Source organism: Urocampus carinirostris, chromosome 8 (genome assembly GCF_059441175.1).
Source record: "Urocampus carinirostris isolate Australia breed hairy pipefish chromosome 8, RoL_Ucar_1.0, whole genome shotgun sequence".
In the NCBI taxonomy this organism is placed as follows: Eukaryota; Metazoa; Chordata; class Actinopteri; order Syngnathiformes; family Syngnathidae; genus Urocampus; species Urocampus carinirostris.
This window is the reverse complement of record NC_142356.1, coordinates 21,190,535-21,214,190: the sequence shown is the minus strand read 5'-3', so window position 1 is coordinate 21,214,190 and position 23,656 is coordinate 21,190,535. Positions and strand designations below refer to the sequence as shown.

Genomic DNA, 23,656 nt, shown 5'->3' with positions numbered 1-23,656 from the left:
CAGGTCTGCATGAACCCTTGTTTTATTTGAAGAGGGAGCTCAAGAGTCACTTTTTTTAAAATTATGGCTGCAGTAGTCGCTGGGGCGCTGGAGACCATCCCAGTTATCTTTGTGGAGTGGGCAAATGACCCCCTGAACTGGTTGCCAGTAGGGCACATAGAGACATTCACACCTAGGGACAATTTGGACAGGCCGATTAACCTGACCTGCATGGAGAACATGTGAACTCCACACAGGGAGGCAGCAATAGCTGGAGTTGAACCCTTGAACCTCTGCACTGCGGGGCTGCGCGCTAACCACCCAACCGATGTGCCACCTGGCCAGGGTTGGGTAGGGTTACTTTAACTGGATTACTTTTGACTACTTTTGGATTACTCCAATACCAAATGTGCTAATAAAAGACAAAAGAAACTAAATATGAATACAATTATGACTCACAACACGTGGTAAGCTTTCTCTCCTGGCTTTGATCTCTTTGATCTCCGGCAAAATTAACATAAAATGCGACAGAAACAAAATGAAAATAAACCCAAACAGCTTGCCAACCTCATTTTTGCCGTTTCATGTATTCAGTTACTCCCCAAGCCTGCAGAAAATTTAGTAATTTTATTCATATTTAGTTTGTTTTGTATTTTATTAGCATATTTGGTATTGGAGTAACCCAAAAGTAATTGAAAGTAATCAAGTTAAAGTAACCCTACCCAACCCTGCACCTTGCTTAAAATTAATCTACAAAGACACAAGTGACTAAAAACACACCATAATTTACCTGCTTTTTAAAACAAAAGAAAAAGGTACAAAGCAAAAAAGAAAAAGAAGAAAAAAGAAAAAGAAGAAAAAATAAAATAAAAGGGAGAAAAAAGAAAGGAAAACAGAAACAAAAAAAGGAAAAGAAAAATAAGAAATAGGACAAAGGATGACAAAACAAGAAAAGAAGAAGAAGAAGAAAAAAACAAAAGAAAATAAGGCAAAAAGAAAGGAAACATTAAGAAAAGAAAAAGGGGAAAGTAGATAGCTAGATAGCTAGATAGCTAGATAGCTAGATAGATACTTTATTCATCCCTGCAGGGAAATTCACATGTAAGTAAGGAAGCAGATAATGGAAACAAATCAAAGAAAACAGAAAAAAGAGAAAGAAGGAAAAGGAGAAGGGAAAAAAGAAAAGGGGTGAAAGGAATAAAAATGAATGAAGATGAATAAAAAGTAACAGAAAAAAACAAATAAGAAAATAAAAACTTTTAAAAAAGAAGATTTTTGGAGCCCCATAGCAGCGAGACAGCAGACGATCTAACCAGCCACTAAGCGAACCTCATTATATGTCAAACAAAAAAAATATTGAAAATAATGCACGTTTCTATATTTTGCATTTTTTTGCCTAAAATTGTTGCCTTTTTAATGTTTCATTTTTACCACGAGGAGGCGCTAAATATTACACACTGTCCCTATTAAGTGCAGATGGATTCATTTAATATGGATTGATTGTATGGAAGCTTAATACAAACAATAAATGAGAATAGTAGAGTGTGTTCATGAGAATATATTGGTGGAAAACCTGATTTGGCCCAACCTTGCCTGGACCCTAAGCTCCACTGGTCCCAAAGTCAATTTAGTTGGAGAACCCTAAAATATGGGCAGCACGGCGGAGCAGTGGTTAGCGCGTGTGCGGCACAGTTCTGAAGTCGTGGGTTCAAATCCAGCTACTGGCCTTACTGTGCGGAGTTTGTATGTTCTCCCCGTGCTTGTGTGGGTTTCCTCCGGCACTCCGGTTTCCTCCCACATTCCAAAGACATGCATTTCAGGTGAATTGGCCAGTCCAAATTGACCCTAGGTGGGAATGAGCGAGCGAGTTGTCTGTTCCTGTTTGCCCTGCCATTGGCTGGCAACCAGTACAGGGTCCGGAAGATGGGAAAAGATGACTGTTGTGCCAGACCTTTCACGGCAGTTGTTTGCACCAGTATGCACAGCCAGAAAAAAAAGAGCAAGACTCTCTCAAGGTTTCTTCATTTTCCTCATGTTGAGGTTTTTTGAGTTTTTCCTTGCCCTCATGTCGGTTTTCCAGATCAGGGGATGGTGTAATAATAGTCTGAAAGAAATAGTCTGTGTAATAACCTGTGAAGCCCTTTGAGACTCTTTGTGATTAAGGGCTATACAATTAAAAATGACTTGACTAAAGTGACTTAATAAATGATGTAACAATGTAGGTTGAGTTTAGGTTCTTAATGTAAAAGTGACAGGACAACTTCAGAATAAGAACGAAGCCGTTTTCATATTATTTGATCAGCAACCTTCTGGTGTGTACAAACTTAACACTAGGGGACAGTATAATACAGGCATTAAAACTCTTGGATAGGACGATGGATTATTAAAACAGGTGACGTTTTATAAAGAATATGTGCTATTATGATCTGTCAATGTTTTGTCATCGCAGGTTATCTCTGTACATATCCATTGCTTAAATTGCTCAGTAACTGTAAAATTTTGCAGGGATCTATGTCAGATTTGCATACCTGTCAACCTCTACGGCTCCAAACGTGTTTATTTATGTAGTTTAACATGTTATATTGTACATGTGTTTCGTTATATCATATATATTGTTAATTAACATTTTGTTGTGAGATCCTGAGTTGCTCGACACTAGTGAGGTTTATTATAAAAAAGTTAAAAAATGAAGTAGCTTGGAAGTTCACTGTATAAGGAAAAAATACATGCAAATATAATTAAGTAGAACAATACATTTTCTTATTTAAATTATTAATTCATTTTCTGCATTAAATTATTGTTGGTAATATACTGATTAAAGGGATAACCACAAACCTGTCTTTTTTCCTTTTATACTTCCTTTTTTTCTTAACTTCTTTATACAACATAATCATTCGTAATATAATGCATCAAAGCAAGTGAGCCGTTTGAGAGCCGGCCCTCTTTAATGAGTTGAGCCGAAAAAAGCTGGTTCTTTAAAAAGAGACGGACTTCCTTTCACTACATCAAACCGCTCGCTTCGTTTGCAACGAAAAAAAACGATACCGAAATAGAGGCAACCGCGGCAAACTCGTTTGACTTGATTGATTTGCCGTTTCGTGATAGTCGGTGTTTACCGGATGTACCCATAATTGACAAATTTGCGTTTTTCCGTACAGATTTTCTTGTACGTCGCACACGTCTTAAAATGCATAATAAACGTACTTTGTACGGCAAAAACGTGCAGGTTGACAGGTATGGATAATTTGATGTTTTGTCACCACGCAAGTTTAACAACTCAAATAATGTGTAATTGTCTTGTCTAGGTGTTATAGTAAACGTTAAATACTTACTGAGAAGAAAAGAATTGGCAGTGGTAACTGGGAATCTGCAACATAATTGTAATTTTTTACTTGATGATCTGGTTAGTGTGGTTTTTCAACGCTTCGTTATCGTAAATGGACTTTATTTATATTGCTTTTATCAAGTCAATAAAGATCTCCCAAAGCGCTTTACAACGTGCTTCGCATTTACTCAATCACATACACACTCACACACCGGTAGTGACAACTTTAAGGCCATGCAAGGGACCTATCTGGTTTTCTGGGGATTTTGGGGATAAGTGTCTTGCCCAAGGACACCTCGACATTTAACTTGGAGCAGCCGACAATGGAACCTGGACCTCTCATGCCCAAGACGAGCGCTCTATGAGCTACTGCCGGGTGGCAAACTAATTTGTGCTCAGGGCCACATGGTAGAAAAACAGTCTCACGGGAGCCATACTAGTATTGCATATTTGAGAAAAAGAAGGGAAGAGAAGAGAGAGAAAGAGAAAGAGAGAGAGAGAGATAGAGAAAGAGATCAAGAAATAATAAAAAAAGGTAAGAGAGAGGAAAAAATGCAAGAAAAAGAGGGAGGAGAGCAAGAACTGGAGAGACAGTATACATAAAAAAGATAGATAGATAGAAAGACGGAGAAAAACAAAGAGATGAGGACAGACAAAGAAAGAGAACTGAATTAAGTTAGAGACAAATAAAGAGCAACAGACAAAAATAAAACGACAGAAAGAAAGAGACGAAGAAAGGGAGACAGAGAACAACAACAGAGTAAAACAAGAGAGAGAAACAGGGAGAAATAGAGTGAGAAACAGGGAGAAATAGAGTGAGAAACAGAAAGAAAGTGAGGAAATAGAGAGAGGAGAATATTAGAGGAACAGAGAATGTAGAGAGAGAGAGAAAGGGAGGGAAGTAGGGACAAAGACAGACACAAACGGAGAGAAAGTTGAACAAAATAGAGAGATTGAAAGATGGACATGTAGAGAGACAAACAAGGAAGAGACGCGAGAAAAAAGGAGAAGACACGGGAAGAGAGAGAACAAGAGAGAAATAAAGAGAAAGAGAGACAAATAGAGAGAAATAAAGGGAAAGAGAGACAAATAGAGAGAAAGACAGAGAGAGGGACAGAGAGAGAGAGAAAGAGACGGAGAGACAGCGAGCGAGAGAAAGACAGATTGAAAAAGAGAGAGAAACAGCTCCAGTTGATACGTGAGTGGTGCCTGTCTTTGGCGACATCCAGTGGACATATTTCAAACTTGTTTTTCTCTTGCGCTTCTCTCAGCATTGACTCACGGGCCAGAATCAAACCCTTAGTGGGCGTATCTGGCCAGCGAGCAGCATGTTTGACACCCTTGTCTTAGCATGACAATGGCTGCAGTTTGCTTTTCTTGTTAAACCACTACATTATGTGTTGATCCCTTCCAAGCCGCACAAATGCAGTACAACTGCATTGTGTCTTCTTGACTGACTTGATTGTTGCACGTGTAGATTGGGTTGCTAAACTATTGCAATTCATGTACTATTTCCAATTATTTGGTTCAGGATACTATAATACAGATGGTAAGACAGTACTAAGAAGGACTTTTTCAGCCTGCCCCATCTGAGTGCCACCTTTTACTTCACGCAAGGAAATAGGTCATTCAGAATTTGAAGAAACTGTCCAGCTCAATAGAACACAAAACCTTTATTATGTTGTCATTTAACAGTTCTTCATGTTCCTCATGCTGAGGTTTTTGAGTTTTTCCTTGCCCTCATAAAGGTTTCAGATCAGGGAATGGTAGTCCGTGCAGCCCTTTGAGGCATTTGCAATTAAGGGCAATGCAAAAAAATCAGGGTTGGGTTCAACTACTTTTGGATTACTCCAATACCAAATATGCTAATAAAAGACAAAAGAAACTAAATATGAATAAAATTACTAAATTTTGTGCAGGCTTGGGGAGTAACGGAATACATGGAATGGCAAAAATGATGTTGGCAAGCGATTTGGATTCATTTTCATTTTGTTTCTGCCGCATTTTATGTTAGTTTTGCCGGAGATCAAAGCCAGGAGAAAAGGCTTACCACGTGTTGTGAGTCATATTTTTATTCATATTTAGTTTATTTTGTCTTTTTTTAGCATATTTGGTATTGGAGTAATCCAAAAGTAATTGAAAGTAATCCAGTTGATGTAACCCTACCCAACCCTGAAAAAAATATATAACTTGACTTGACTTGACAGAATATTGCAGAGCATTCCTATTTAAAGGGACAGTGTGTATTATTTGATCACTAAACTTCGCTGTATTGTTTGGCGCGACCGGAAAGCCAGTGATAAGAAGCACAAGGAACAATGCAAACTAGAGACTCAAAGTGACCACACCGCATCAATTTTTCTTCTTTTTTTTTAACTACACCGACAAGTATTTAAAAAAAAAAAAAGTGTTTATACGATAATGTATTTTTTTTGTTGTTTAAATCATCATTGTTTTTTGCATGAATGAAAGTTTTTTTACGATTTGGAAGCACTAAATAATACACACTGAGCCCATTAAATAGGTCCATGGGCCATATATTGCCCTTGTTTGAAACACACCAGAAATTCCAACGGTTTGATACAACGAATGTACATTCCTGCACCATTAATTTTTAAATACACGTCATTTTTATTCCATTAAAATAATGAACACCACATAGTTGTCTGTTTCAATAGCAACTGACTTTTGAATAAGTCTCTCCCATGTTCATAAATAGAGAAGGGAGAGCAGTAATATTATTCCCATTGAAATTTGCTATTATCAGCAGTTCACTGAGTACTTAAAGCAAGGGTTTCAAAGGTGGTGCCTGCGGGCACCAGAGTGCCCCCTAAAGACAGTTGAGGTGCCCATGAAACAGTTGTGAAAATAGCTCACCAGTGCTGGGTCATTGTGTTTTTGTAGTAAAATAATTTTTGGGTGATTGACATAGTATATTTAACCCTACTCCCAATCATTAACCTGGTAATAACATAGTAACGACATAGTAATAGCACGATAAGATGTTATTTTAGAAATGTATATTAAACTGGGTGCCCTTGGAAACAAAAAGTAGCTCTCAGGTTGAAAAAAAATTAAGACCACTGACTTAAAGGAAGACTCAGTAATATTTGACCATTAGATGTTGCTGTATTGTGTAGTTTAACCGTAAATGAGTGCTACAAAGCACCAGGAACAATACAAACTATGGAGACTCGAAGTGACCAAAAAGCATCATTTACTTCTCTTTTTTTAGCCAAGCGAGTTTTTTTTGGGGGTGTGTGGATACCCGTAGCAGCAAGATGATAGTTGATTACATCAGCTCTCTTTAGGTGAGCCACATAATAAATCTAAAATTCTTGGGCTACAAATATTGAAAAAAAATTCGGGTTTATACAATAGTATGTGTATTTTTACTTAATATTCAAATTAATATATTTAATTTATTTAATGAATTAAACAATTCCCTAAATAATACACAATGTCCCTTTAATTATGTTTGTTTGAAAACATTTAAAATGTGATCAAACTAAAATAATAAAGGAATGGACTAAGTGTAGCGCAGGGGTCTCATTGCGACCTGGTGGCCAATTGGGCAACCTCAGGATGATAGTTTAAGGCCCCCCGGCTTTATATAAAAGTTTAAGACACAGTGTGTATTATTTGACCGGTAAATGTTTATATATTCTGTCGTGCAGCAGATAAAAAAAAGTACTACAAACAACGGAGAAGAATACCGATTAGAGGCTCAGAGTGACCAAAGGGCACTATTTGGCTTCTCCCCCCAGCCTTTTGCCAAGTTTTTTTTCGGGTACCCTTAGCATCAAGATGGCAGAAAATTGTCATCTCCTTTTAGGTGACGCTCATGTTTTGTAAAATAAAAACAAAAATTCTGACCTACAAGTATTTAAAAATTGTATCTGATAGTTCATGTATTTTTGCAAAATATTTAAATCAACATTCCTTTTTTTAAAAAAATAAAAAATTACATTTTCTTACCATCGTGAGGCACTGAATATTACACACTGCCCCTTTTAGTGCATGGATGCATTTATCACTAATTAAATGGTTTATTTTCATATAATTTATTTTTTTATTTTGTTTTTAGATCTTATTCTGTGTAGGGAATTTTGAAAAACGATTTTTTTTTTAATACAGTAGATTTTTTTTATCAGAACATGATTTGGCCCAACCTCACCCAGACCCTAATTAGGGTAGCCCCCAGGTAAATTGAGTTTGAGCCCTGTGGTGTGGAGGGTTGTTCTTGGAATAAAAAAATTGTACCTTGGCATACTCACCAACCAGACCGCTTTACGCTTTAGACTACAGACGCTCCCCTACTTACGACCATTCGGCTTCCGTAAAACGGTAGATACGAAAATTTTTTACGGGATGTCGAAAAATATCCGGACATTGCTATTAGTTAGATTTTGTATTGTGTGCACCTTTTTCCGAGTACAGGACATTACTGTAGTGCTTCTTTCAACCGCTACCGACGTGTGGTGGCACTGTGAGAGGTCACCCAGCATCCACCCCGAAGAAGAAATCCGGCTTCTACTTCCCAGTTTGTGTGTAAACATACTATGTGTACTGTTGTATTATTTGTTATTGCAACATCCATTGCAGCCTGGTCATCCTGGAAGGGGGATTACCACATGTGCAGTCCCATCTCAAGGTTTCTTCATTTTCCTCATGTTGAGTTTTTTTTTTTGTTTTCCTTGCCCTCATGTAGGTTTTAGACCAGGAGATGGTGGTTTGCAATAACCTGTGCAGTCCTTTGAGACTCTTTGTGACTAAGGGCTATACAAATAAAATGACTTGACTTGAATGTATCGCTAGCGCTAAGAACGTTGACATTTTTATTGTTTAATATCTCGTGCATCCATTCAATATGGTTGGTGTAAAGTGTAAAAAAGAGGCAAGCCATTTCTTTTGAAATGAAATGAAAGTGGAATAAGAAAGCTTGATGCGGTTGAGAAAATGGTAGGATCTGTTTTTTTGGCCACTTTTTACCACAGAGGAGGACCTCTTGAAGCAGATCTTCCAAAAGTAAGTTAAACTCAATTTTATTTATCTTTATAGAGAATATGATTTTATGAAATGTTTATTTTTTAGTACAAAACAATACAGGTTACTTATAAAAGCCTTAAACATACTTAAATAAACTTTAAACATACAAAATATAGCACTTACGAACAAATTCAATTTATGAACGATAATCTCGTTCGTACGTAGGGCAGCATCTGTACTGCTGTTCTTTCCTTAAAAGCGCACACTGATTTGCAAAAACAAAGAACAAAAACTAATCTACTGCTTTGTCGAATTCAACCATACCCAAAAAATAATTTTGCCTGAAGCCTAATCTTTTATGGCTGCTTTATTTTGAAGCGAGACTAAGCCCGTGTGCATGAATAAACTATTCTAACGATCACATTAGTATACCTATCAACTCATACCTCGTATTTTAATACATTTTTTTATCATTTTAAATTGTGTATGCTGTATAACAAGTTTGTTATTGGATTTTTTTTTAACTATACTTGGTTTATTTGTTTGACTGATCTTGTCTTTGGCTTTAATCTGAATCGTCTCAGTCACTGGTAGCAGACGACAACATTATCTCATCTTATCTCATTAGCTGCACCGCTTATCCTCAGTAGGGTCGCGGGGTGCTGGAGCCCATCCCAGCAATCATCGGGCAGTGGGCAGGGGACACCCTGAACTGGTTGCCAGCCAATCGCAGGGCACACGGGGACAGACAACTCACTCACTCAGTCACTCCTAGGGACAATTTGGACGGGCCAATTCACCTGAAATGCATGTTTTTGGAATGTGGGAGGAAACCGGAGTGCCCGGAGGAAACCCACGCAAGCACAGGGAGAACATACAAACTCCGCACAGGAAGTCTGGAGCTGGATTTGAACCCACGCAGGAGCTTCCCAAGACATGAACTGTGCCGCACATGCGCTAACCCCTGCGCCGCCGTGCTGCCCCGACAACATTATCGAAGCTTGCTAATAAGGTAACGATACACAAGCAAATGTTATCCTCAATAGAGTTTGTGTATTGGTAAAAGTTTACCACTTATAAGTTTAAACAAGTTTTACAAACATACACTAGAAAAGGATTGTGTTCCGCGTGTAGAGTGTGCAATATGTCAAAAGGGTGGCGTGTATGCCTTGGAATGGATGAATAGATTTCATACCTGTCAACCTGTACATTTTTGCCGTACAAAGTACGTTTATTATGCATTTTAAGACGTGTACGACATACAAGGAAATCTGTACGTAAAAACGCAAATTTGTGAATTATGGGTACCATCCGGTATATGCCGACTATCACTAAACGGCAAATCAATTAAGTCAAACGAGTTTGCCGCAGTAGCCTCTATCTCAGTATGGTTTTTTTCGTTGCAAACGAAGTGAGCGGTTTGATGCTACTGTGTGCATGCGTCTGCCGCCTGGGGTTTTTCCCATCATGCATCATTCCGTGGTAGTTGTGTAGTGAAAGGAAGTCCATCTCTTTTCAGAGAACGGGCTTTTTCGGCTAAACTCATTATAGAGCGCCGGCTCTCAAACGGCTCACTTCCTTTGATGCATTATATTACGAATTATTATGTTGTATAAAGAAGTTCAAAAAAGGAAGTATAAAAGGAGAAAATCAAAAAAGACTACCACACTAACCAGATCATCAAGTAAAAAGTTATGATTATGTTACAGATTCCCAGTTACCACTGCCAATTATTTTCTTCTCAGTAAGTATTTAACATTTACTATAACACCAAGACAAGAAAATTACACTTTCTTTTAGTTGTTAAACTTGCGTGGTGACAAAACATCAAATGGTCCATACCTGTCAACCTGCACGTTTTTGCCGTACAAAGTATGTTTATTATGCATTTTAAGACGTGTACGACGTTCAAGAAAATCTGTACGGAAAAATGCAAATTTGTCAGTTATGGGTACCATCCGGTAAACACCGACTATCACGAAACGGCAAATCAATCAAGTCAAACGAGTTTGCCGCGGTTGCCTCTATCTCGGTATCGTTTTTTTTGTTGCAAACGAAGCGAGCGGTTTGATGTAGTTAAAGGAAGTCCGTCTCCGGCTTTTTCGGCTCAACTCATTAAAGAGAGCCGGCTTTCAAACGGCTCACTTGCTTTGATGCATTATATTACGAACTATTATGTTGTATAAAGAAGTTAAGAAAAAAAGGAAGTATAAAAGGAAAAAAGACATGTTTGTGGTTATCCCTTGAATCAGTATATTACCAACAATAATTGAATGCAGAAAATGAATTCATAATTTGAATAAGAAATGTATTGTTCTACTTAATTATATTTGCATGTATTTTTTCCTTCTACAGTGAACGTCCAAGTTACCGTACTTCATTTTTGAACTTTTTTTTATAATAAATCTCATTCATGTCAAGCAACTCAGTATCTCACAACAAAATGTTGATTAACGATATATATGATATAACGATACACATGTACAATATAACATGTTAAACTACATAATAAAAAAAATATGGAGTAAGATTTTTTTGTATTTTGTTAGGGAAAATACGACAGTTTGCAAGGGCATGGAGCCCTGGAGGTTGCCAGGTATACAAAAGTGTGGCGTGAATGCCTCGGAATGGATGAATGGATTTTCATTCATTTCAAAGGGAAAATTGTTTCGTGTTACGAGCATCGTGTCGTAAAAACGTCGCATGTCGAGACCGTCTTACAGACCCAAAAAAAGGAAGAGCGAGTGAGCAAACGAAGAGTGACAGTCGACAGGGAAGCAACCGAGCGAGTCGACGTCGAAAACACGCCGGAAGAAGCAGAGACGAACCCAGAACTCGACCGAATCCTCTCGTCGACGGAGGGGGAGGAGGAGAAGACGACGAGGGGCGGGAGAGGACAAGACGAGGAAGAAACACCTGCACTGTGACTCTCCCTCTCTCTCTCCGCCGCGCCTCCTTCCGCGAGCCCCGGCTCATTCCTCTGCCTCGGACCGCCGCCTCCGCCGCTTCCTCGTTAAGATGGCTGACCCCGGCAGCGACGGCGAGGTGGCGGAGGGCGCGCGCGGCTTCGCTCGCCAGGGCGCCCTCCGTCAAAAAAATGTCCACGAAGTGAAGAACCACAAGTTCATCGCGCGCTTCTTCAAGCAGCCCACCTTCTGCAGCCACTGTACCGACTTCATCTGGTGAGTCCGCGGTGCGCGCGCGGGGACGGGCACAGGTGATTCACTTGATGCCGCCGACCGCAGTGCTACTCCGAAACGACAATGGCGACTGTTGCACCGTGGAAGTCCCCGAAAGCCCAACCTTGGCTCGGTTCTCCTATTTTTTTTCTCCTTTGCCGCATCGCCACGCAGCTCCATCCGCAGGCACGCGGGGGCCTGCTGCATGCCCATGTGTGTCGTCGAATGCGTCACGAGAAAGCCACACTCGCTCAGGAGGATAATTAGGAATAGTCATGACGATCGAAATTCTTTTGTTTTTTCGAATTTTGGACATTCTTTAAACCCTTGTTTCTATACGACGAAAATCATTCTGATATTCTGATGTTGGGTCTTAAAATTCAATGCTGACCTAGACCTGTGTGTTCCTACCATTTTTGAGCCAAGACATCTCAAGAAATCTCAAAGCACACCTGGCACCAGTTTCAGTTTTATGTTTTTAATTGTTTTTCCCATAGGGACATTTTGTATTATTTGACTACTATATGTTGATGTACCTCAGTAGTGCTACAAAATATGGAGAGGTCCAACTCGTTTTAGCTCAGGGGCCATATTGAGAAAAAAAAAACATTCTCAGTAAATGAATTGCTTAAAAAGATTGTTACATGGAGGGCTGGGGGTCTTTTGGAGGCTCACAATTCAAGTATGATATAGGCATGTAAGGTTTGACCATAAAACAATTACTGAGGGTATTTTTGTTCAATAATGTTTTACTTCACTTCGATTTCATCTCTTAGTGTTTTTCAATTGTGGTGGGCACCCTTTTCTGTGGTGTCTCATGGGCAAGAACAGCCTGGTGGTGCCTGTACATCTGGAAATAAAAGCACAACGACACCCCAATTTTTTTCCATTACAGTTTATTTAACTCGGGGAAACTCATTTAGACTGAAAAGGGACAAAAGAGTACAAACACTTAGTTGAAATCGTTTATTCAATGATTTAAAAGTATTTTTGGTTTTTATGTTTTTAATGAAAATGTTCACCGGAATATGTGAACTTAGCTGTTAGATTTCATATCAATTATAGAAAGGCGCATACGCTTCTTAAAACTTTTGCAAAGACACCTATGTGCTATTTTTTTATACTTTGTATTTTTTGTATTGCATTGAACAGCGTGTCTATGATTATTATTTTAAGTGAAATAACACTGAGATGAATGGGTTTTCTGTTTTTTTTGGGTTGATTTGTGGTATGAAACAAATACAGTTACAGGGGATGCTTTGCAAGTGGCGCCATACTTTGGCATTATCCAGTGGACTTATTTAAAACGGCAAATCATTGGCTCATTTTTCTCTTGTGCTTTTCTCAGCATTTTCTCGAAGGCCACTTAATATTATATGGCCACTCTTGGGTGGGCTATGAGTTTGACACATGTGCTCTAAGTGACCAAGGCACTCAATTTTTATTCTAATTTTTTGCCCCGCCTTTCACAAGATTTTTATTTTTTGGGGGGTTCTTGTTGAAGCAAGATGGTGGCAATCATGTCAGCTCCCCTTAAGTTATTTCATGTGAAATAAATGCTAATTCCTTGAACTATGAGTATTTAAAAATGCTTGTTGTTTGTATGAAAGTTTATTGGTTATTAGTCAAATCAATATTTGTTACATAACAAATGAATTTTTCTTACCACTTGGAAGCCCTAACTATTAGAAATTGTCCCTTTTAGTCACAAAATTCAATGCTGACCTAAACCCGTGCTTCTCAACTGTATGGTAGCTGGATTTGTACCCATTAATAGGCAATTAATCAATAATCAAATCAACCATGAATCTTCTAAACTCCAAATTTCATTTTAACAACAAAACGTGTCCACATGTATTTCATGAAAGAAGTTCATTCATCTTCAGTGCCGCTTATCCTCAAAGGGGTCGCGGGGAAGTCCAATTATCATCGTGTTAATTGAAAACAAACATTTTGCTTCTTTCAATGTCAAAAAAATGTGTTGTCCAAAAACAGTCAATTTCTCGTTCCCCCATGCCCCCAACATGACCCAATATCTGTAAACCCACACATGCGGGTATTCAATTTACAAATTATTGACTTTTTTTTTTCTAGATTATTTGGCAAGTCTCTCTGTTCAAAAATAAAGGCACAGATCAAAAAAATGCATTTGTTTGATTAAATGAGAAATTATTTGACAGAGTAATCCATTAACAAAATGCTCACTTGTAACCCTAATCCGAACCAATTCTAATAATTACAACTCCAATCGATTTAGTCTCTTTACCATACAAATTCCAAAAAATTAATGCATTGTTTTTTTTCATTTACCGATTTTGTATCACATTTTCAATATGTTTTTCATAGGGTATTTTTCCCCAAGGTATGCAAATATCTCAAAAAATCAAAATCTCAAAATCCTGACCCTACAGGCAAGTTTTTGTCCACACTACAGCACGGTGGCCATTTGCGGCTCTCTGTGCGCATTTTATTGGACTGTCATATTATGAAAAATGACATCTGAACATCAGAGCAAGGTTAGTTTTTTTCCCCAAGAGAGATTATTTTAATGTAATTGTGTTTGTAGAATATGAATTAAGAAACAAAATAGGCCTATTTGTTTAACTGTTTCAGGGAGTCTCTTTTGCTAGTTGCTTACAATGACATTGAAGTTGCGCCGGCCTCAGACGATGACAAATCACTATTCAGCTGCTTTTTGAACTACTATATTTCCTGAAATATTAGTGTTGAAAGATGCACCTTCAAAAAAAGTATTTTGTGAAAGATATTTATCTATAAGACACACCTGCAAATTTATTTAAATTTTTTGTTTCCAGGATACGCCTTATAGTCTTTAAAATATGGTACTGTTTAAGTGAACAGCAAGTAGCAAATTGGCCACCCACTGAGATTTATTAAACAAGTGGATTTTCATCCTCGATTAAAATGCCCAAACACGATAATGAACGCAGTCACGTTTGGACTAGTAGGCAGGTATACAACTTACTTTTTTTTCCACTCTAAAAAGATGCATGATGAACGGTGCATGATTTTAATTCTGGCTGTGCCCATGTTTTCTATTTCCTACATTTCAATTCAGTTCTGCAACTTTGTGTTCTACTGCTAAATTGCGTTTTCCAAATCTTAATGATTTTTCTCTCTTGTCCACAGGGGTTTCGGAAAGCAAGGATTCCAGTGTCAAGGTAAGAAAACTCATTTAATGCTTGCAGGAAGGGGTCTGAGATTGTGGAAATCATTGCTTAGACCAGACCTCAGGTCTGCTTTGTGTCACCAAGACCGTGGCAGGGCTTTTACCCTGCTGGCGTTGGCATGTGTTTACACACTGAGATGAACACGCGGCCGTATTGCATTGAAAAACAGACCAGGAAGTCTCATTCCGTTCCGCCCCCATTCTTAAAACTTGTGTTGATGTTTAGCGCTGGCTGGTCGATGGGTGGGTGTCTGTTTCCCCGTAGGGCCCGGCGGCGTTGAAGTTAACCACAGAGTTAAGATCACTTTGTAAATGTTGCCGCGTTGGCTTTGTCAATTCCGCTTCCCCACTCAATCATGCGCGTCAACATCAGTATGTCAACACAAAGGGTAGACTCATGTTAGTCTATTTCAGTGTTTCCCATTCCATAGAAAGATTCTGGTGGGCCGCCAGGTTTTAATTGGTCCCGCCAGGGTTTTATAATTTTGTATTGTTAAAAAATATAATATTTTAAAATCTATGTAGATGCGAAGTTAATTAAAATAACTTTGAGAGTTCTCACCATATGTATGATCGCATTAAGTGTATTTGTGCTACATTTCTCTGTCAGTCAGCACACACTCAGGCGTTTGTCCCACATTCACTGAGATTAGATGGCTGCCCGAAGATGGCTGGGATGGGCTCCAGCACCCCCGCGACCCTACTGAGAATAAACGTTGCAGATAATGGATGGATGGATAGCTGACTATCACCTTTTTTGCGTAAAAACTTCTGTCTCGTTTACCATGCTTTGTAGGTGTGACTTATTTCCTGTTTAATTGCCTTGCATAACTTGTGTATTTACGATTAGTTTACAAGAGCACACATTCATTACAGATCTCATCTCATCAGCCGTAACGCTTATCCTCATCAGGGTCGCGGGGGGGCTGGAGCCCATCCCAGCCATCTCCGGGCAGTGGGCAGGGGACACCCTGAACTGGTTGCCAGCCAATCGCAGGGCACACAGGGACAGACAACTCATTCGCTCATTCACACCTAGGGACAATTTGGACCGGCCAATTCACCTGAAATGCATGTTTTTGGAACGTGGGAGGAAACCGGAGTGCCCGGAGGAAACCCACGCAAGCACGGGGAGAACATACAAACTCCGCACAGGAAGTCTGGAGCTGGATTTGAACCCACAACAGGTTCCCATGACATGAACTGTGCCGCACAAGCGCTAACCACTGCGCCGCCGTGCTGCCCTCATTACAGATCGTGCTTCTTAATTTTGCTCTAAGAATGCACTTGTTCATTGAGTTTAAATTTGAAATGCAAACACTTTTTACTGGGAAACACTGCTTTTGAACCCCTTCCAATAGCCCTTGCTATCTCTACAGTACTGTCTCCATTTTAGTGAAAAACAAACAGTCATTAATCATCAGTGAAAGGAGTATTTGTATCACCTGAAATGCACCTTGCATGGGCATGACTTGGCTGCTGAAATTTATTTTGGATGCTTCAGATACTTTATTTATCGTGCATTGTGAAAAACTATTGCGATATTTATTATGACGCACCTATATAAATTGTGTTTTGGCAAGCCTTGAATTTATAAAGTAGATTAGTGTAGTTTTTTTACGTTCTTATATTTATATCATAACTTGTGATGGTGATTGCATTATTTATTTGACACCTTCAGAGACGGTGCAGATGTGTCTGTAGGCTTTTTCTCTTTATTGTATATTTTTCTTTTTTGTTGCATCAAGTGTTGCCATTAGACCGTCTTGTAATTTCTATACATTAAGAGAATAACGCTTACAGTACACATCTTTTCAAAACGGACATTGTGTATTACTTACTGTACCGCCTCCTTGTGGTGAAAAAAACACCATTCATTAAGAAAAAAATCAATATTGATTTGATTAATAAGCAAAAATACACAAACCATCATATAAACATGCATTTGTTTGAATACTTTTGGGTCAAGAAATTAATTTGTATTCTACATAACATGAGGCTCACTAAGAGAGAGCTGACGTCATTGTCTGCCATATTGCCTCTGCGAGTACCCCCAAAAACTTAGTGATAAGCTGAGCAAAATAAACGAGAAGAAAATTGGTGCAGTTTGGTCACATTGCGTCTCCGTGTTTTGTATTCTTGCTTGTGCTTTGTAGCACTTATTTTTGGTTGCGCAACACCAGGGGTGTCCACACTTCAGAAAGCAGGCTTGATTTGGTAAGCTGAAATGTTTTGAGGTTCGTCTTTTCAGCCTGGCATTCTTTGAAAAGTCTTTCATAAATTCAACCTCCCTGAAAGGTTTGCGGTGCTTGGCGATCAGCTTCGCGACCTTGTAGCTCGAGTTTGTAGCATTTTCATTTGACTCGCAGGTTCTTGTGCTGTTCAAACAGCTTCGAGTTTCTTCCCTTTTCCACAGCGTTCGTTTCCAGTCAGCTTTTTGTAGTCCGAATGATTTGTCTGGAATTGCTTCTTGATATTATGTTCTTTGAAGACAGCCACAGTCTCTTGGCAAATGAGGCAGACGCTGTTGTTTCGAAATTAGGTTAAAAAAAAAAAATACTCCAATTTCCACTTGTCCTGTAAGCAGCAGCCATCACAGTCAACTTTCCTTTTTTTGTTTAGTGTCGCCTTGTCGGAAATAGAGTGGGCTAAAATTCTTACAGAAAGCCAAGGGCAAGGTGGCCAAAGCTCTACTGAAATCATCTGGTAAACTAACCTTTTTTGATACAATTGTATTTTATAACGCGGTCAACATTGCTGGCAGTTCACTTATGATTCGTATTATAACAGAGGCTGCGGGCCAGTAAGAAATTGATCTCGGGCCGGAACTGGCCCCCCGGTCGGACTTTGGACATGCCTGCGCCACACCATACAGCGACGTCTAGTGGTCATATATTTAGTCCCTTTCACAAGGAATGGATGATTAATTAAGGCTATTGCTTTATTTTATCCTGGAAACTTAAGAACCTTGAAAATATCTTTACATTATCTATTGCCACTCTAATACAAATAATAAAAATAATCGCAGGCTTTAAGTCAGCTATTTGACAGCCAATACTGAGCAAGATGGGGAACTCCATTGATTGTTAAAAAGCTCGCATTATGTAGTGTTTGTTACACAACCCTTATACGCAAAATATATTTAAACACTAAACAATGCAACGTGCAATGAACTGAATTAGTGTCATATTTTCTGTGTCCTCTACCAAGAACAAGTAATTGTAACATGTCGCAAGGTATTTGACTCAACTTTTCTGTAAGTGCAAAAATGAGGTGCACGGATAATAAAAAATACAGCAGAGCAGATAAATGTCTCTTTGCTTCTCTTCAAGGTAGAAGATTTTAAGACTTTAAAACTGGGTGTAGCCAATAGCAGCAGACAAATGTCTCTTTTCTTGAAGTTCTTAGGCTTTGAAAACAAAAACTGGTAAATAGTAAAAGGAGTTATGTAACCAAGTAAAAATAGTTTCTATTGGAAACTATTAGAAAAAACAATTGCACACATAGCTTAAGCTATTTTAACTTGACGTAAACTTGAATATGAACATGTTAACTTAGAGTTTAGCCTGGTGGGTTGTACAGCTTTTATCAAACTTGGCAGCATTTCAGTAGATAGATAGATAGATAGATAGATAGATAGATACTTTGTTCATCCCCGAAGGGAAATTCACATTTCCAACAGCATCCCTGAGCTGAGAACAATCGAGAACAATCGAAAATAACACGGGAGCTGCTGGAGTGGCTGCCATTCGTGACGGCGCCGGAAGAAAAGATTCAATTTGAATCATGTACAAACAAACAAACAATTGAATCATGTACAAACAATTCATGTTTCAATAAGTGGAGTGTTAATAAAATGGGGGGAAAATAATTTCTGATACTGATATAACCAGGTAAAACTAATTTTAAGTTACCTGTCCAAATGAATGTTGTGCCATCTCACCTTTCCCACTCTCTCTCCTCTCACCTTTCCCACTCTCTCTCCTGCAGTTGACTTGCTGCTGCTCGCTCCTGAAATACTTACCTCTTTGTGTATTGTGCAGTGTGCAAGCTTGTTGCAAAATATTCCTTGCGCTCTGTGACTCGAGATATTTAGTCTCAAACTTGACTCATCTGTGCGGTACTTCAACTGCGATGTTGAACTAAGTTCTCTTCCGGTGTTTTCGCATATTTACAATTTGTTCCGTGGTTTCATCAAAAAGTATCCGAACACTGAAAACAGATTATATAGTGAGCTTTTATATAAAGGATTCTTTAGCGTCGTACGTAGCAATGTAACGTGTGATACAATCTGTTAACGTGTGTTAGCTCCTTTCACTCGTCCCTACTTGAAACAAAGTTTGCAGAGCGCTTCTTTGGTAATTCAGGGCTTACTGCTGACACTCTAAATAAACCCACATTGTGTCCAAAAAACTAGGTGGTACTTGGTTTTGAATCTGAAAGATGCGCTGCCATAACAGATAGCCAATGTTGTTTGCGTCCGTGGGTGCGTCTTCACGCATTGACGTAATTTCCTAGACATTTTAGTCTTGGGTGACCATAAAAGGAGGGGGAAAGAATAAAAGACTGTAATAGCAAATGTGAAAAATATTCGCGATCAGACGAATGTCATATTCGTGACAGTAAAGCCCTATTTTATTTTTTTTCCTGCGTTTTTACGTACCCCGGATATGACGTCACAAAATTCGATTTCCGGGGAGAAACGTTGATTGCAACAATCGCAAAAGATAAAATTACGATGTATATATAAACCTCTTTTGGTCCCACCCTTACTTTGAAAATCCTGAAAAGTGCTTAAATTCGGCCATTCAAAAGGGGCATATAACATAGTACATATGTCATTAAAAACGCATCTTAATAAGCAAAACGGAATTAAATATATTTTAGTGCTGCCTTTTTCACTAGTCACAGATAACTGATAACTGGCGTACCGACAAATATTATGCTTGTGGGAAAATATAAAACTACCTAATTATTGGTGTGACTTGCATAAGTACCTAGGGTAGTATCCTAAATGCACCTTCATCCATGCTATTATTGATCATCTTCTGTGTTCGTCCCTTCACCAATCCATTGATCAGCCTCGTCATTGATGGACAAAAGATAGGCTAGTCTAATGAAGCAATTGTAAAGAAGTAAAAGTCAAAATAAATTGAATTTACTGTCTTGCGCTCTCTTGAAAATAAGACTGGGTATTTTTGGAGGCACATTATAGAAAATTGTCACTTATATTATTTAGTGCCTCTTACTGATTAAAAAAAAAGATAATGAGCAGAAATATGTTATTATAAATATGCATTTTTCAAAATTTTCGGCAGTTGAGGAATCTGCATTTACTGCATCATAACGTTAGTCTCAGAGGGAGCTGACATAATTTTCGGCAATCATGCTGCTACAGGAACACAAAATCCAAACATCTCCCAAAAGGCTGGGCAAAAAAAGAAGGAAAATGGTCCAGTTTAGTCTCATTGAATCTCCGAAGTTTGTATTTTTCCCTTTGCTGTTTAGCCCTCATTTTCTGTGGCACTAAACAATCCAGCAACATCTAATGGTCAAATAATGCACACTTTTCCTTTCACTTTCATATTAAGGCGGGTACCTCAAACTATCATTCTGAGTGCTGCAAACAATACACACTTTTCCTTTAAAGCTTGTAAAATCCTTAAATATGACTCCGACCAATTTACCTGAAAATCGACAGGTTTATTGTGCATTCACATAAAAAAACATGAGGTCACACTATGGAGGTGTATTAGGTTACCCTCTACAATTTGTCTTAAATCCAGTATTTGAAATTTGCCAACAACCCACCAACAACAATGTGCAACAGTGCCACCAGTGGAGAAGTTGGTATAAACTAATATGGTAAAAATATAATGACAATATGACAATATATACTGTATTTTATATATGTATAAAAATAACTACTATAAAATGTTTGGGTTTTTTTGGGGTGTCCCCATTTTCCCTTTGTGGGACTACTACAAAAATACGACAAAAGTAAATATCATATTTAGTGCTTAAAAGTTTTATTTCGAAAAGAAAAAAATACTACCGACGTACTACAAAAATATACTACAGTAATATATTAGTACAGAAACTCTACAAAATCCTACCACGGACATACCATAAAAATAAAACTACAGAAATACTTCAAAAATACAACAGAAATCCCACTACGGTAAAACCACAAAACAAAATCATTAGGTGCCAAAGACTGAGACCTTATATTATTTTGCTTTTATTCAGAAAAAAAATGGTACAGTAAATACTACTACGGAAATTATATTACAGAAATGCAAAAAAAAAAAAAAAAATACAACGGCAGTAATACCTACATCCTACTACAAAAATACAGATACAGTAATACTACAAACCTAAATATCAAATTAAGTTCTTAGAGCAGGGACCTAATATATTATTTTGTTCTCATTCTGAAAAGAAAAAAAATACTAAGGAGATGCAACATAATTATTACAAAAGAAATCAGTCTACATAATTACTGCCAAAATACAACGACAGAGATACTACCAAAATCTACAACAGAAACACGACCAAAATTAAACTATTTAAAATATTAAATTAAGTGCCTACAACAGGCACTAAATATAACATCATATTTTTCTTTATTTAGGATCGTTTCAAATCAAAAACAATCATACCAACCAATAAAATGTGTAGATGTCTGCATGTATACTTATTCATAAAGAGAAAATTGGATGGATAGCTGGGACCGGGCCCTTGACTCAAAAAGTCTACCCACCCCATGTGTTGAGCTCTGTAAACTGTTGCGTAAGAGGTTTGGCTAAAGAGTGTAATCGACTTTACTGCCATCACATTATTAACGTTATTAATAATGCAACTGAACACCTCTTGGACAGCGCCAGTAAAAACCAAGTCTGGTCGTCTTTGTAAAGGCTGCATTGGAGTGGAGGTGCAATTGCACTTTATTCTAGGACAGTTTAAAAAAAAACATTTTTTTATGTGGATTTCATTATCTGTGCAGTCCAAAACAAACAAATAAACATGACTTGACTTTACTTCCTTGAGGTCAAAATCACCCCCTTGACAGAGGGCCCACTTCAATCTTTGAGAACCACTGTTTGAACCCGTTGAAACAGTGAAGCATAGTAGCAAGGAGCTTTTGAAGGAGAAGTGTGCACTGTGCTATTGCGATGGGAGGAGCCCCAACCCGGCAGGAATGTTAGACATGTGGTGTGGACTTGTTCTTACCTGTGTGGACTCTCGTGTGACAAAGGTGGCTCCTGTGCATTCTGGGTGTTTTTCCGTACCTGTTTTGCGGGTGATAATCCTCTTCTTTAGTCCGTCTTTTATCTAGTTAATGCTGTGTTTGCTGTTAGATTTGTGCTTGTTAAAGGGAGGGGAAAAATAAAGTCCACCATAAGATTGTCCACCATCTTGGGTCTCAGAAATGTTTATGTGAAACACTGCTAGTCATAGGATTTATACAGGTATATACCAGTATATTTATAGGTATACAGATAAATAGAAGTCACTACACTCGCCCCGGTGCTGTCGAATGCTTTTTGTGCTCATGGAGGTTTTAGATCAGGGGATGGGGGAATACTAATCTGTAGTCTGTTATAGTCTGTACAGCTCTTTGAGACTTGGTGTGGTAATGGCTGTACAAATAAATATGACTTGACTTGACTTTTTCTGTCTCTGTCCTGCAAATCGAGTTAATTGGTCCGGCCCGGGCTGTTGGCCTTAACCCGCGGGTCAGGTCGGGTCCCGCTGGATTTTTTTTAGGCCCTTTAGTGTGCCACAGGAAATTGCACAATTATGGTGTCTTTGCTTTCTCTCAGTGATCATCCATTTCAGTAATTGGCAGCTGATTGTCATTTTATTCTACATTTTAGATTCTAATTATCTGCTCACGAATTACTACAGGGAACTATATTTAATAACTCCTTTGTTTGACAACGCTGTTTGAGATTGCCCTGCAAAAATATAAATAAAATAAAGTAAAAATCTTGCACATAGTTTTGCTGATTTTACTTATTTACTAAAAAAAAATGATATGCAATGTAGTGAAATATTTTTGTTCCTCTAGCAAATCCTTTTTCCCCATCATTTTAAATATTCTTTTTGTTTTTCTTCCCTTAAAAAAACTATGTAAAATAAAATTCCAAAGTACAGCTAAATTATTCACCAAAATGAATAACCGGTTTTACCACAGTGACCACAAATGATAAAAATGACGGCAATATGATTATTTAAACCTTAAAAAAAAACTGGAGCAAGGGATTTTTGTGCTTTGAGACTGTTTAATGAAAAAAGTGTGCCCTGGGTTAATAAAAGGTTTAGAAACTCTGCATTACCCTACTAACAAGTATTAACAAAAATGAGTCTTATAAACTAGCATTTACATTGAGGGTGGTGATGAAAACTGAGTAATGCAGCAAAGTAGATACAATAAAGTATAACAAGGCAGCCAATGTTGGCGCTTATCCACACCAGGGTCTCGGGGGCACTGGAGCTCATCCCAGCTATCTGCAGGCAGTTAGTTATTGCTCCAGCGAAGGTCGGGGGGTCCCGTCCCTGTGCGTTGAGCCGACCAGATGAACCAGGTTTTTCCAATGCTGGCGGTCTTGTGCCAGCTGTTCTGCATCCTCTACGGCAACTCCGTGTTGTTGGAGGTCGCCCGCAACGACGTCGAGCCATCGAGTGCGGGGTTTCCCTCGTGGTCGTCTCCAGCCTGCGGCCTTTGGGTCAAACTGGAGAATGGCTCGTGTCGGATGGTCTGGTGGTAGACGAAGGACATGGCCAAACCAGCGGGTGCGGCGTTGTGCGACCAAGGAAGGTGCTTGGGGCTGGCACGTGCGGGCTCTGAGCTCTTTATTGGAGACTCGCTGGGGCCACCTGATGTTCTCGATGGTTCTGAGAGCCCTGCTATCAAAACCATCGATTCTTGTGGCCAGGGTGTCGTTCAGGGGCCATGTTTCTGAGCCATAAAGCAGGATAGGGAGTACG

The 23,656-nt window shown here is 38.6% G+C and overlaps 1 protein-coding gene across 1 annotated transcript in view; it reads left to right on the top strand.

Moving 5' to 3' along the window:
- Window positions 1–11,043: 11,043 nt before the first annotated feature.
- LOC148361217 (protein kinase C beta type) overlaps window positions 11,044–23,656 on the top strand; it is a 55,603-nt gene continuing 42,990 nt past the window's right edge. The window contains exons 1-2 of the mRNA XM_088341958.1: window positions 11,044–11,475; window positions 14,623–14,654. Coding sequence (XP_088198084.1) covers window positions 11,312–11,475; window positions 14,623–14,654 — 196 coding nt within the window. The 5' untranslated portion in view covers window positions 11,044–11,311. The remainder of the gene's footprint in view (window positions 11,476–14,622; window positions 14,655–23,656) is intronic.